Here is a 16,035-nt window from a genome sequence, read left to right as displayed (position 1 = left end):
GGATAATTCTAGTTTTACGGCATTTATTTATCGTATTTTAATTACGGAAATTTAAATTCCATAAATTAATACTACATCACGAGCATAGTAAACCCGCGGATTCAAGGAATCCGCGGTCAACCTATTCGACTAGTCGTCGATCGTGGTACCACGCCGGCTGTTAGCCGCCAGTGAGTGGCACGGTAAAACGTGATAATGTCTGTTACGCAAATCGAATGAGGTTCGGTTCGTGAGGCCAGGAGTAGTCCTATATCCCGTCAAGGCTAGGCAGGAAGATTGAAGTGCCCGGACCGAACTCGTGGGCCGATGTTATAATCATCGCATTTTTTGGTATTGAAATTCCAGTAGGTGAGCGATATTTAATTTTTTCCGTGGCCGACAGCGAAATGTAGTTAAAGAGGAGGTCAACCTGCGGTTTGAAGGTACCATTCGCTGTCTATTGAGACTCTCGGGATAAACCTTCTAGTCATCGCTAGCACTGGAATAGTGCGGTTTTTCGTTTCAACTGCCCTTCACTGTCGCCGCTAAAAGTTAATCGCCTAGTTTCATGTTAAATTCGGATTGGACTAACAGTACGAGTTAATTCTGTACGACGGTGTTTGTTTTACGGTCCTCAGTTTCATAATTATTTTCAGCTGTTATACTGCAGTACTAAAAACGAAATTTAAAACCATTATCGACGTATTGTTTAATTTGAAACCGATCTGGTTTGTGTGACCTATTTCGATTGATGTCGACTTGCCCACCCTTTTGTAATTTCGTAATGTAAGATTTTTGTACTATATATAACTATTGTAATATTGTTTCCGTCAAAATCATTCGTTTTTATATCTTTGAAAACTTGATGCGATTAATAATTAGTATCGTGTTGAGTTACGTCGTCAGCACACGAACTTGTCAGAGCTAGGCGATTAACATCGGTGTCGCGTCTATAAACCCGACGTAATTGTTGTTTAGGTCAAATGCAGTGTTTAGTGTGTCGACCAATACAACACGGCTAATAAATAGTTTTTTTGTTTCTCGGGACACCTTTTTTAAGATCCGTTATTGTGGATAATATCTTTTTTTTCTTTTTTTTTTATATCCTTACATCCAATTAAGTATACTCGGCCCGGGGGAACTTGTGGATAATATCCGCTTGTATTCTTTGCACGATAATTAAACCTGGACGATCATCCAACGGTATAAGATCTTTTAAGAAAGAAGCCATCAAACTTCTCAAGATTAAACAGTTTTTACTTGCAAGAATTTGTCTGATAAAGTTTCCTAATATTATTTAACTGTCGACGAACAGTTATTAAAAATCACAGTAAATCGTTAATATGATTTATAATTTTTTTTTTTTTTTAAATATGGATAATATAGAATTTAGATAATGCTGTGTGTGAATAATGAATTTAATTGCAGATGAAATTAATTTATTTAATGAAATAATTCGACACTGATAACTATTAGATGTATTGGTATATTATTTTATTAAAATTTGATCGCTAATATTTTAAATGATTGACAAGTTAGAAGAAATAATGAGATGTGGGACCTCTAGAGAAAGCACTCTTTGTATTTTCTTTAAAAAATCGATTTACACTGGACGCTGGCTATGATTAATAAGGAAGAAGAAGAAGTAATAATACGAAATAAGAAATGTTATCAAGGATGTCTTTAAACCGATATGAAATCATTTTTTAAAAAATCAGATTCGTTAGACGTAACCCGTGTTGATTATCCGATTTTGTTTTGAACTTAATGGAAGGCGTTGAAATCTGCATATATTCCGTAAGTTTTGTGTTCCTATATCCCGATTACGTTCTTACGGTGCATCTGTGGTGATGCTACCTGAGACAACGCGACGCAAAACACATTTTGATACGCACAACAAACAAGAAGAAGAGTTGGGTAATGAAACAAAGCATATTTGATAGATAATTTCTTTTATTTTTATTATTCGTGCATTTGAATTTGATCTTTTCCTTCACATTTTTACCCGACGCACGTGTATCGCCATTCCTCATACCTCAACACATCACAGAGCACAACGTTATCGACATTCCCTATTTATATTTCATCTTGAGACAAATAATTTTTTTTGACATCGTGTTGTAAATATCAAACAAAAAAGTAAACAATAGTAGTGGAGTAGCATACCTTACCCTTGACGTTCAGCTAATTTTATTTAATCCTTCAGAAGTTGACTGTTAATTCATAGACACAAACTGTCAGTCGTTAGAACGGCACATTGCTGCTGTCTTAGCAGTTTCTAGGAAATTTCCTCTTACAGTGCTAATAAAAGTGATATTTTTTTCGTAAGCACATTTGCATAAAAATTTAGTGAGATTTTCGCTGTACGTACTCGTCTTTATTTGGCGTTATAATAGTTTAAATACTCCTTTTGAAGTTTTTATCATAATTTTAATTTACCTAAAAAAAACCGAATATATTTTTAAAGTATTCGCAGTATTTATTTGAAATCCATAAATTCATATATTAGTGAAAGTAATCGAATAAAATCTTCGTATCAGTTTTCTTTATTAGAAATTACTTAATTTTTTTGTTTCTATTTTATTTTTGAATACATTGCTGTTCTTATACGTCTATATTTTAAATATGATTTCTTTCGTTCAATAAACTGTAGAAAGTTATATTTACCAGATTAAAATGTAATTTGTAAGTAATCTAATGAGATATTTTAACGGAAAATGGAATTTCTTTTTGTAGAAATGAGAAAAGTTGAAAAAATTTAATTGTTGTGTTTTTTTTAACGCGTTAGAAGATTGAACTTCATTATTTATGTTACGTGGAAAATTTATGTTTTGTAACTTAAAATTACAAACCGTTTAAACAATTAGCATCGATTATTAAAAAACGTGGTACTGAATTTAATATTTTTACTTTTCTGAATTCACTCGTAAGTTAATCGGAACTGTTTTCTTTGTAATAATTGATCATTTTCTTTACGTATAAAAAATGAATTATTACGATTGTCGCGGAATGTTGTGTTCATTTGGTGAAGAAAAGTGAAGTAAATTAAAGTTGCTGGTTTCTTTATTATTGTAATATTTCTTTGTGGTAAAGTACAGCTACAGTTAATTAAACTGTTCATTGTGGTTATTCTTTCTATAAAAAAAAAATAATTAAATTTTTTATTACTACTTTTCTTTTGGTGTATACGCTTTATTGCAAATGCTGAATAGTTTCTTTTTATTTGAATTAAAAAATCCCTGCACAATTTTTTGTGTTACGGGCTACTTTCACCCTTTTAAGAATTTTCATTATTTTTTTAAGGCTATGATTATTGTTTAACGGTTAAAAATAATATTTAATTCAAAATCCGCTTACTACTTTTTCTCTTTTATTCCTAATGAGTACTTCCCCAGAGATCTTTACTTCTTCAGAACGGGGTTTTTTGACATATAAAAATCAGTAAAACTATTGATAGTTTTTTACTGTCTCGGTCCCTGAAATAAAGTAAACTGTTTTTTTAGTATTGTATTCTATCGGAAGATAATAAAACAGTTATTTTTTTACCTTGTATAAATTAGTTAAAAGTATATAAAACTTGTTAAAAGTAATAAATAATAAAAACAAGTATTTACGAGTTACAAGTATTATAAACGTTTGCTTTGTTTAAAACTGACTAATATTTTTTTAATATTCTTATAATCTTGATTTCATAAATTTCTCGCCGAAATGTAAAGATTTCAGTGATATACGAGGTCTCTTCAGAAAATAACCGAACTATTTTTTTTAATCTTTACTATTAATTTTTCAGATTGTTTGGTCTTTCTCCCCTTCAAGGTACTCCCCTCCCCTATTCATACACTTTTCCCACTTCGCGAAGCAGTCCTGGATAGCTTCATTTGAAATTACGTTTAAGGTCCGTGACGGATTTGCTTTAATGTCATCAATAGTCTCAAAACGGCGTCCTTTCATCACCGATTTTAATTTCGGAAATAAGAAAAAATCGCAATGAACCAGGTCTGGCGGGTAGGAAGCCTGAGAGAGGACAGTCATCTGATTTTTTTCACAAAATTGACCAATCGACAAAGCTGAGTGTGCGGGCGCATTGACTTGGTGCAAGAATCATGAGTTGTCTCGCCACAACTCTGGTTTCTTTGAGGATCTTTTTCACGTAGCCGTAGTAAAACGCCTTGATAATACGCACGGTTCACTGTTTCACCTTCAGACAAAAGTTCAAAATGCACAATTCCAGTAAAATCGAAAACATAGAGAACATTACTTTGACATCTTGACCCCGAAGGGGAACACTCCCACCATACTAAACGCCATACCATTTATGTGTTTTCTCAGTCGTGCGAAGTTTTTATTTTATTTTATACATTTTATTCATTCTATTAACCGCCTTAAGGCAGGCACTTCGACTGTCTGTCCTACGGGCCCTTCTTTATCTTAACTCTTTTCCCTTTCTTTTTCCTGTTTAGCCTCCGGTAATTACCTTTCAGATAATACTTCAGAGGATGAATGAGGATGGTATGTATGAGTGTAAATGAAGTGTAGTCTTGTACAGTCTCAGTTCGACCATTCCTGAGATGTGTGGTTAATTGAAACCAAATCAGTGTGTGGTTATTTTCCGTGTAAAAATAACTGCCTTTACTAGAACTTGAACGCTGGAACTCTCGACTTCCAAATCAGCTGATTTGGGAAGATGCGTTCACCACTAGACCAAACCGGTGGGTTTATTTCTTTTCCCTGGAAACCTTTGTCTTTTCTCAATATATGTCCTATCCGCGTCTTCCTTTGTGAAATACTTGTTAACCTTACTTTCTTCCTTACCGACCCATTATTTCTTACTCTGTTACTCCATATTATTTTCTTTACGTTTCGCCACGACTATGATTTAACGCTTTCTAGATATTTCTCTTCCTTTTTCTTAACGGCCGATGTTTCCTTTCCATACAATATCGCAGTCTAAAGAAAACATTTTGCGGCTTTTTCGTACGGTTTTTTTTCTCGCCGTTTGCCATCATTAAACCCTTCTAAACGCCTTTTTTTATCTCCCGCTACGCTTTCCATTCGTGGTAACTATGCTACTAAGATTCAAACGACCTTACCGGCTCTATTTCTAACTTTTACCGTATTTTAAATTAAAAAAAAAAAAAAAGTTTAAATTGAAAGTAAATCTAAAAAAAAAAACAGACTTCAGAATCGATATTTTTTGCTCGATGATATCTTCAAATAAGCTTGAAGCTTGCGCGTGGAATACTGAAATGGAATTTTGTGGCGTAGACCACGCCACGCCAGACCGGGATTAAAATCTAGGATCTCCGGATTAAAGGTGAGACGCTACCGTTCGGCCACGGATTAATATTTTTTTAGACTTAAGATTATTTGTTCGTAAGTTAATTTTTTTTTTGTACCGACTGTAAAAAGTAGACATTTAAAGAGAAGTCGTTAATTATTATTTTATACAATTTATCTTACAGCTAATAAATATCGTGGTAGCGTCTTGGCCTTTCATGCGGAGGTCCCGGGTTCGAACCCCGGTCAGGCGTGGTGTGTTTTCATACGCTAAAAGATTTATCACATCCTCTGAAACAATACCTAATGGTCCCAGAGGCAAAAAAAAAGTAATAATAAGTATCTTAAAAATAGCTGTAAAATATTAGTCTTGATGGAAAAATCTGACATTTAATTTATCTAGTAAATACAGTCATTTTATCGTGTGGTGGTTAATATTCGATTTCTAAATAATTTGTTCATTTCACTAAACAGTTGTTCGTTTAAGCGTAGAATTTGTTCAAATTGCGTTGATAATGTGTTATATATCTCCATATATGGATGATAGTATGTAGCTTATTTAAAATTGCTACATTTTTTTTTGTCTGAAAAAAAAATTACGTCGTGTATTTTGTATATATTTTAGAATTCCATGTCATTCGGTTCTTTTTTCTCTTTAATGCGATTCATACATTTTAATGTAAACTAAAATTAGGTTGATTTTTTATCTAACGTCTTTACTTACAATGTTTTTTCTTTCTTTTATTCGTTATATAGATGTATTCGTGTAAATGACAGAAAGACAGGTCGAATGCAATAATGATAATAGATGTGTCAGATTCAGTCTATTTACTGTTATCTGCTTTACAAAATATTAATTGAATCGTTACGGAATTGAAAGTTATATTTTTCGATCTTATATTATTCTTATTTGAAAGAAGTATCGAGTAACTACTCGTTTACATTTGAATTAAAAGCAGAATAATATATACGAATCGCTAATTCATCGTGATCGTTCGTTTATTTACTATAAAATGTTTGGTCAGTATAGGTCAGGCCAATTGAATGAGAAAGAGTCGATCAGCGGCTCTTTCAAGTTGTTTGTAGTAGAGTGAAAGTGGTGCTTTCTTCTTTTCCTTATTTATAATACTCATTGCTTACACATAAATAATTATAATAATAGTAATAAAAAAGATATATATATATATATATATATCATTATTACATTCTGAAACATCTTTCTTTCGTCTGTTGTTCGTTGCGGTATTGTTAAAAATATTTTATGCTGTTTTTTTTTTATTCTCTACCTACAGTATAGTGTACGAGTTTGTGTCTATACTGTAATTTAGTCATTAATCTTAATTAACTATAATGTATTTAATACATTTTAACTTAATCTAAATTTTTATTAACCTCCTTTTCATTATGTTTTTTGCTTTATTAAAATTTTATATTAAACGAACGGTCTTTGTTTTATACAGTACTACTTTCCCCTATATGTATTGTAAAAATATTTTATATATATAAAGTTGTAAAACATGATAATTCTTTTTTTCCCGAAAAAGATTTATTTACCTGTTATCATCGCCCGGAAAACAAATATAAAATATAAAAAAGAATATAAAATCTGACAAAAACAAAAAAACGAAGACAAAATAAGAATTTTAAACAAAAATATTAAACACGAAAACATACAACTACTATCACAGCTAACATAACAAAAAATTAATTAAAAATATTATTACAGGTAAAAAAGTTAAAATAAATATTTAAAAAAGAACATCTCTCTCTCTCTCTCTCTCTCTTCTGTATATAAAAAAAATGTCTACAAAAATGAATTAACTTCGAGAGGAGTGTAAAAGTCTCCTTCTCGGATAACAAACCAAATTCGTAGCACTGTTTAAAAGTATCTAACATACTAATACTTCTAAGAAGTAAAAATATACGGTCCAAAATTTCTTTATCGTTGCCCAGCATTCGATGAATGTTCCTGGGCAATTTAAATTTACGACGCAAGACCGCATAACACATGCAATCCACAAGGATCTGGCGCATAGTCAAGCGGCAGTTGCATGATAGATAAAACATAATAAGATGAAGAATGGATTTTAAATATAAAATAAGTAAAATAAAAAATATTTATTTAAAAACCACTCTTATATTACACTAAAAAGTAGAAAATAAAAATTATGTAAAAAAAAATTGTATTACACCATTCTCTTAAATTAAACGCACTAAAAGGTAAAAGATAATTTTTGGACGGTATCTCAGAGTGGATTTGACAACAAGCTTTGATGGTGATATGTAAGATTATGTGAAAGTTATAGGTTTAAATTAAAAAATTTGATGTTTTTGACAATTTTTTAATATGCGTGGATGAACGGCCAAAAGAGTGAGGTGCAAAGATTTGTACTCTGACATAAGCACCCTACTCTTTAGGCCATTCATCTAAGATAACTCTATTTTACTGAAGTTTATTGTACAAACTACAAACAAGTCAGTTGAACTGAAAAAGGACTTTTTTTTACGTTATGTTGGCACAAAAAAACCAAACGCTAGAGGCTGAGGTGTCTGGATAAAGTCAGCTTCCTATCTTTTTCCGAATCTGATTTTTTTTTTTTTTTACCTTAAGATTGAATTTAACGAAAATATATACGAGATTTTTTAGATTCTTCTATTACAACATCTTAAGTTGTTTTGTGATGTATGTCCATTTAGAACCACATTATTTTTTTTAATATGGTGCACTTGTAAAATTAATAATTTATGTAATTAATAATTATAAATTGCGAATTTATATAATTCAATTAGCTTGATAAATAATTTATGGATTGTATTAAAATAAAAATATATTGTTTTCCATGTGGGTCTGATTGTATATCCACTTAATAATTCTTTTCCCGTTCTTTGCTTCTAAAATACTGCTTTTCGTTTCTTTGCTCCTTTCTTTCTTTTACGGTTTTTTTGGTGTTATTAGATATGAGATTTTGCATTCTTTGTTAGTTTTTATTTTTTGAAGATCCTCTAATTTTGGTTATCGGCCCATTAAAAAAGTCAAACAAAACGTATTTTTATTAAAATAATGTTTTTATTATTTTAAGTATATTTACATATATAATATAAAACTTTCATTATAAAATAAGTTTTTATTTTATAATTGGATGAAATATAATTAAACTCGATAAATGATAACCTTTTAGTTCAGTAATTTTCTTCTTGTTAAGATTGTGAATATGATTTTTGGTGATACTTATATGCATTTTTAAAAGAATAAGATTTGTCATTATATTTTTATAGTTTCGTCTAATTAGTCGAAGATTAAATGGGAGTTCTCGTGTGTATTATTTTAAGGAAAAGTCTAGAAATGATTTGTCTGTTAAAATTTTTAATCGTGTCGTTTTATATTTGTGTGGTGGTTTGGTGGGAGCGGATCTTTACCTACAGACCTATCAAGGCCCCTCCTACAGGGAGATTACTTTCCAGTAACTGTGCTAAAAGCCCAGCTTGGGGTTGAGGTTCTTATAAGGTAAAACCAAGCTACACATACATAAACGTGCGCGTAACACGCAGAGAGAGAGAGAGAGAGAGAGTGAGAGAGAGAGAAATCGTATATAGAAATTGCCTTTTTTTGTTATTGTTCACCAAGTAATGCATTGTATTTGTATTATTTAGTGTATTTATTATGTTAATTTTGAAAAAAAAAATTATGATAGATCAGATATAAGTTATGTACTACGTAATTACATTAACAGCTTATGTATAAAGTTAATAAACCATTTTTTCGTTTTCACATACTGATTTTAATCTGTATTCACCATTATTTGAACTGAATACATAAAGAAAATTTATATAAAGATATTTATTTTTTTTGGAGGAGGGAAAACCTTTTATAGGCACCATGGTCTCGTATCCCGTAGTAATGTGGGACTCTCCTTTGCAGTGATACCTACTAAAACCCTCCCCCATTACATCATGGGATGCCGGACCCACCTTACGGTATTATCCCAGCACCCCATTTGTCTTATCTCTATCCGTACCTTAGTTGGTAGCCCACGCCTCGAACTTATCAGGATCCTGCCTCTTTTTTTTTTTGTAACGTTGACCTTGCGGGGCGACCCACCCGGAGGTACTTATTCATTCCTGGTTATCTTCCGCCAACGTGTATTATTGATTTTAACCAACATCGTGGACACCGCGTGCCTCTATCGTTCGCTCTGTAGCGTAGTCCCGATGACTTTTCTCTGGGATAAGCACGACGAATTCACTTCTTCATGCTGCACGAACCGATCGCATACGAACATCGTGTGTTCTGTGGTGTTCTTCCCGCAGTAACCGCATTCGCACGCTCAAGTTTGCCTTGAAACATCCGGGCCCAGTAAGAAACCGGGTCAACTCGTACTCTAGTTCCCTGCGTTTTCGGCACAGCAATTTCTGGAGGTCCGGGATGAGTTCGTAGGTTAGTCTGTCCGTCGTCGACTAATCCCATCTCTTCTGCCTCCTGCGGACAAGCGATGCCTTCGCATCTCTTTCTTCTACCGATCGAAGAGATTCAGGGGCGCAAGTCCGGCCACTATGCCGGCGGCATCACCCGAGATGGCCCTGTACTCGCAGCATACCCGATGTGAGACGGCAATGTACATCCAGTTAACAATTGTACGGGCTCTCCGTACAATTTAATCACCGTCGGAATCAAACGCGTATGCTTAGTGCCCTATCTAACCTCCCCGACGTTTGTTATGACTGGATGTGGCTCTATAGTTGACCTGTCTTACATAAACTAAACTGGAGGTCGCTAAGAGTACCAGTTACTTTCAGCTGTTAGTTGAACCTGAACCTGTTAACCAACACTCTCTCGAAAAACTTACTCACGTAATTGAGTAAGCAGATCGGTAAAGGATGCTGCTTTGCCTCCTCTACTTTCCTGATTAGTACTGGGGGGAATGAATTAAATAAATATTAAACTAAATTTTATTGATTACATTTACTTGTGAAACATTTCTTGAAAGTGTTTAATTTTGTTTTTATTATTGTGTAATTTTTTTCTTCCTCAATATTTCTAATTGTGAATAGAGCATTTAGTTACTTGTTATTTCTAAAGTTCTACTGATTTTTCATTTACAGGTTAATTACGCATTTATATGGTTTTATTGTTGCTTAAAAAAATATATTCATATACCCTTTTTTATATATATTTTTTACCTACTTATGTAAATTGGACTGGCTAGATAGTCCAGTCATGAAATCCTACATTCTCCTCTGTAATTTCCTCCAGTTGTTTATTACTTTTATTGTTTTATTTAGTATTTGTCATTACTTCAGTTAAACTTTATTATTCCTCTGTTGAGTATAATATTCCATGATTCAAAAATAATTATTTTTAGTACGTTATGGCTACCTTTTCCACTACTTCTCTGAAAGGTTTTTAAGATTCATCTCAATTGCTTGTTCCTATATCAGTGCGAAATGGCATCTTTATTTGTTTGGCTTTAACACATTAGTGTTCATATACTTAGAACAGTTACCTTTTCCTGTTGGGTTAATTCTTTTTCCTGCCTTTATTGAATAATTGTTGCAGTGATTATAATATTAATAAATGCAGCTAATATTATTACTATCAAAATTTATTATTTGATATAACTAGTACGAACAAGTTTCACCATCATTGTTTCTTCAGGAATTAGTTTTTATATTAAAAATATTGGAGAGGAAAAAATTAATTATTGATGAGCATTTTCTTGTGTATGCCTGATGATACATTTTAAATTTTAATATAATAGGCCGTGCAGTAAGTGGTACAGCTTTAATTAAAATTTTTTTTTTCCCATTGTGAACCTAATAAAAAGTGTAATAATATAAAAATTAGACATGCTAACGTCTATCATCCTGCCACTTATCTCTTTTATTTATGAAAATATCATGATTATTTGTTTGTTTGTTACTATGAATGTCAGACAGGAAAGGAAGTTAAAAATATTAAATGAAGTTTATAAAGTCCTAACTGTCATAAACACCTGTTATGTTAAATTATTTAATTATTAATATGGTACAGTTATATACGAAAAATATTAAATAAAACAAATGATTGATTCTATTTTAAATGTATTAAGTGAAAAAAAAAAAAAAGTTGCAAATAACTTTCTTTCAACCAGGTATTTGTTTCCATTTAATGTCATGGTATATTTGTGTAACATTTCAGTTCGTTTTTTTTTTTTTATTTGATTGTAAAACTTTACTAGTTCTTCATTGTTGTGATTATAATATAAATTGTTGAACATTGAGTTTTTTGTTAAAGGTTATAAGGTTTTATATTTTCTTGTTGGATGTTAGCAAACTAATAAATTTCTGTTTTACATAATTTATTTTTGGTCGTTACAAAAGTGACAGTTTGTATGATGTCCATGAATCTCTGCATTTTAAACTTTTAAAATCATTTGTATGATGTCCATGAATCTCTGCATTTTAAAGTTTTAAAATCAGTCAAAATAAAACACTATTTAAACAGTTGTTTAAAGTTATTTAAAAATAATTTTGTGTGATTCAGTTATTTTCTATGAAAAGCAGACACCATATTCAGTTCTACCAGAGATGAATGACTGCATTAGAGTTTTAGAGGTACAGTAGTACATAAATTACTCAAAACATTGTGTTTTATGAAAGTTTGCTTCCTTCTGTAATAATTTATTCAAGAATATATAGTGTTTTGCTGCCCAGTTTTATTAATTAAAACTAATTTTATATCTTGTCACAAAAAGTTTATTCTTATAATGTTTTGCAGTCATCTGCACCAAAATATAGGTTACACTATTATTAGTTTACATTTTGTTATCAGTTTAATGTTTCATTCATTCAGGTCAAAGAAATTAGCAATATGTTGCTCCATTCTGCTGTATGAATATTGAGTACTGTCGTGATTGATTAATCATTTGTATTCCCAGAAAGGAAATGAATTAAATTCCTGTATTCACAAACTAGAACATTGAATTCTCATGGTAAAGGACAAGAATTTCTCAAAGATTTATTTGTAATTAATTGTAATGCCAATATAACTGTGGTTACAAGCTTTAACTATATACATGCAAAAAACCTAAAGGAATTTTGCAGTAAGAACGACTTCAGATGTTGTGAGATCTCATAAAGCTGGAAACATTTACTGATGGAACCGTATCCAAAAACATTTAACTTATTATTTTAGGTGAATATTTTTGTTCTCCCATGTATTGTATCCATTATTCTTTTTAACATGATGATTCAGGGAATTTTATGGATAAGATTCATCTATAATTAATATTGTAGTTTAAATCTATTTGTGTTAATTGAAAAACAAAAAAAAAAAAGTTTTATTAATGGTAAATTATATATAATTATTATATTATTGTAACTATTTCAAAGGGCTTCTCTATGTCTAGAAGCTGTGTTATCTCCAATTGCTGGTGCTGGAAATGCAAGTCAAGAGACTTCTGGTTTTGCTAATGATCTTCGTCTACTGTCCCTTGAGAAGCAGCTAAATATTGAACTTAAGGTGAGTTGTATTTATTAGAAATTATTTTATTTTAATATACATTTTATTGTTAAAAAATAAGTAGACTATAATTTTCTTACCCACACATTTCATTCAGTTTTTACCAACTTTTTGAAGAAAAGTAAGGTATTACTCAATCACGTGGTAGAGAGGGGTGAAAATGAATTTTCTGTACATTTTGAAGTATGAGGATTATGAAAATACTATTCACTTAAATTTTGGTTTCCTGATATATTATTTTATATGTAGTTTCTTTAAAGGTTATAACATTTTGTGGCTTGAAAAACTCCACAACCATCTAATCAATTTCATTGAAATTTAGATATCTGTAGTAGTATATCTCTCTTTTTTCTGTTAGCTTCTGGAACCATCATAAGATATTACTTCAGAAGATGAATGAGGATGATATGTATAAATGTTAATGAAGTGTAGTCTTGTACAGACTCAACTCAACTAAGCCTGAGATGTGAGATTAATTGAAACCCAATCATCAAAGAATACCAGTGTCTGAAATTGTTCATGTGAACATTTGAAGAAAATTGGTTGAGTCGTTATTGAGTTACGCTCAATTTAAGTTGAAAAAATTTGAGAAGGGCAGGATAGAAGTGTGGTTTGTTGGAATGTTAATGTTTATTTACGTGTGATATCTGTTGTTGAATTAAACATAATGTATTTTTCAAAGTACTGAAATTTTTATGTTTATTCTTTTAAATTTTTGTATTGTAGTGCGTTTTTGACATGTAACAGTTTTTTTTTGAATCAAAGTTTCTTTTTGTAAAATTTGAGACTAGAATGTATTCATAGTTTTTCAAAAGGAAACAAAAAGTCAGTCCTCTTGGTGCAAGAATTTTTTTTAATTGTAGTTTGTTGAAATGATTGTTATATATTCATTCTGTATTGTTATCCGATAATTAAAAGAATATTTGTATTTTTAGATTTTTAGCTTATTTAATTTTTTTTTTTATAGATTTAAATGAATTTATAAAAGTAATGGTAAAAGTATAAAAAGTGTAATAAACGTTATTATTTATATAACTTATTCATATTTTATCTGATCTAAATTTTAATGTAGAAGCCTTATTTTTCCTGTGTATTTAATCTTAAAATATGATCATCTACTTGGTTTCACACTATCTAATAAATTGTCATAAAAAAAGTATTTGACTGAAGTGAACAAAAAAATATGATTGTTTGTTTTTCAATGATTATTAAAAAAGCATGTGCGCAAGCGCACACACACACACACACACACACACACATACACACACTTTCTGTGTCTATTATATATTAACATCTGTATTGTTGGTGCTGTAGTGCTAATTATTTTAATATTTTAACTTAATTACCATTTTATCTCTAAATCCCAAAACATATAAATTGAACTTCATTTTGATGATGTTTTTGGATAACTTAGGAAAGATCTGATGTATATTAATCAACTTTAAAATTATTGCTTTGATTATTCTAATAAAAATATACCTACAACAATTAGTACTGTTGTTAAAATTTAATTTATTTACTATAACTTTTTACAGCTTGTAATAATAATGTTTTTTGTAATAATTAATTTTTGTTCATACAACTTTGTTCTAGCATTCTCAAACTTAATATATCTAGTATCTTACAGTTAAATTTAAACTTCTGTTTGTACAAATATGTGTAATTTAAAAAAAAAACTTAATTTATACCGTAATCACTAATATGAGAATAATCACTATCATAATTAATAAAAAGAAGTAATTTTATTTTCTAAGTAAAGTTCAGTAAGTATAGTTCAGTTTTCAAAATCTTGACTTAGGTTTACTGTAAATTCTACGTTCCTTCTACTTTAATAGCAAACTATATTCTATAGATTTTATTCATTCATGTAGTTTAATTTCATTTATATTCAGTAAGATTTAGTGGGATTTTTGTATTCATATGTGTCCCATTCCTGTAAACTCGCAAACATTGATGCCACCACTAGTTTTCCAGCAAAGAGCACTAAGGATTTGAAAGTTAGAAAGTCTTCTGGAATAGACAGGATACTTGGCAGAATTACTACTAGATTATCTTTTTTTGTACTGAATTTTTGTAACTCCTAAGAACATTATGAAATGCCCTGTATATATGTATAATATATATATATATATATATAATATAGGGTTCACAGCAGCATTAAATTTTGATTTTAGAAGTTTAACAAAAGATGTATTAAAAAATTAATATAATTGCTTCTTTTTTCTTTTAATGATACTGGACTGATCGATCATACCTTGCTTGAAAGTGAAAACTTGTTAATGACGTGTCATAGTGAGTGAAAGGGGGAACCCTTACATTTATGAAGATACAAGAAAACATTTTAACCAAAATAAAAATTATTTATTTGTATGAGTATTCCTTTATAGTTACTGTCATGTACCATTTAATGGTATTTGAGCTAGTAATTTACATTTATAATGTTATTGTTTACATATATAAAGAGCTGGCTGTATTAGGTTAAGTATGCTTCAGGATGATTTCAGAAAGCATTTAATAATAAATGATAATTACTTTTTATATGTTTGCTTAAATATATTAATGTAAATATTAATATACTAATACAACCCACCAGATTAGTCTAGTGGTTAAACTTGTCATTGCAAAATCAGCTGATTTTTGAAGTCGAGAGTTCTAAGGTTTGAATCCTTGTAAAGGCAGTTATTTTTACACGGATTTGAATACTAGATCATGGATACTGGTGTTCTTTGGTGGTTGGGTTTCAATTAACCACACATCTCAGGAATGGTTGAACTGAGAATGTACAAGACTACACTTCATTTACACTCATGCATATCATCCTCATCCTCCTCTTAAGTATTATCTGAACGGTAGTTACCGGAAGGCTAAACAGGAAAAAGAAAGAAAGAAGATTTGAATGCTAGACTTAGATTGTAGATACTGGTGTTCTTTGTATTGGTGGTTGGGCTTCAATTAACCACACATCTCAGGAGTGGTCGGCCTGAGTCTGTTCAAGACTATACATTTACTGATATATTAACAATTACACGCCAAACTGTGAATAGATAGATACCTTGGCATCTCTGCAGAGTACTGTTGACATCATGTGCTTTTGCTCTGTAACCTGGTATACATAAATAAATAAAAAATAAATGTTTACTGATGATTGGATTCACAATTAAATTATTTAAAAGATATCTTAGTAGTGTCTTTGCGGAGAATAATAAAAATTCTAGATTTTCCATTTTTAATATCTATCTATTATAAAAGATCTATTATGGTAAGACTAGGAGTTATTTCAA

At 30.6% G+C, this 16,035-nt stretch overlaps 1 protein-coding gene across 4 annotated transcripts in view; it reads left to right on the top strand.

The window, feature by feature from the left end:
- Pkn (serine/threonine-protein kinase N) overlaps positions 1–16,035 on the top strand; it is a 299,488-nt gene that overhangs the window by 172,189 nt on the left and 111,264 nt on the right. For 3 of the 4 annotated variants that reach the window (XM_075372568.1, XM_075372565.1, XM_075372567.1), the window contains exon 3: positions 12,642–12,754. In XM_075372568.1, coding sequence (XP_075228683.1) covers positions 12,642–12,754 — 113 coding nt within the window. The remainder of the gene's footprint in view (positions 1–12,641; positions 12,755–16,035) is intronic. The other variant, XM_075372566.1, reaches the window with a different exon arrangement.

This window comes from Lycorma delicatula, chromosome 8, assembly GCF_047948215.1.
Source record: "Lycorma delicatula isolate Av1 chromosome 8, ASM4794821v1, whole genome shotgun sequence".
NCBI lineage: Eukaryota > Metazoa > Arthropoda > Insecta > Hemiptera > Fulgoridae > Lycorma > Lycorma delicatula.
This window is presented reverse-complemented; position numbering and strand designations above follow the sequence as displayed.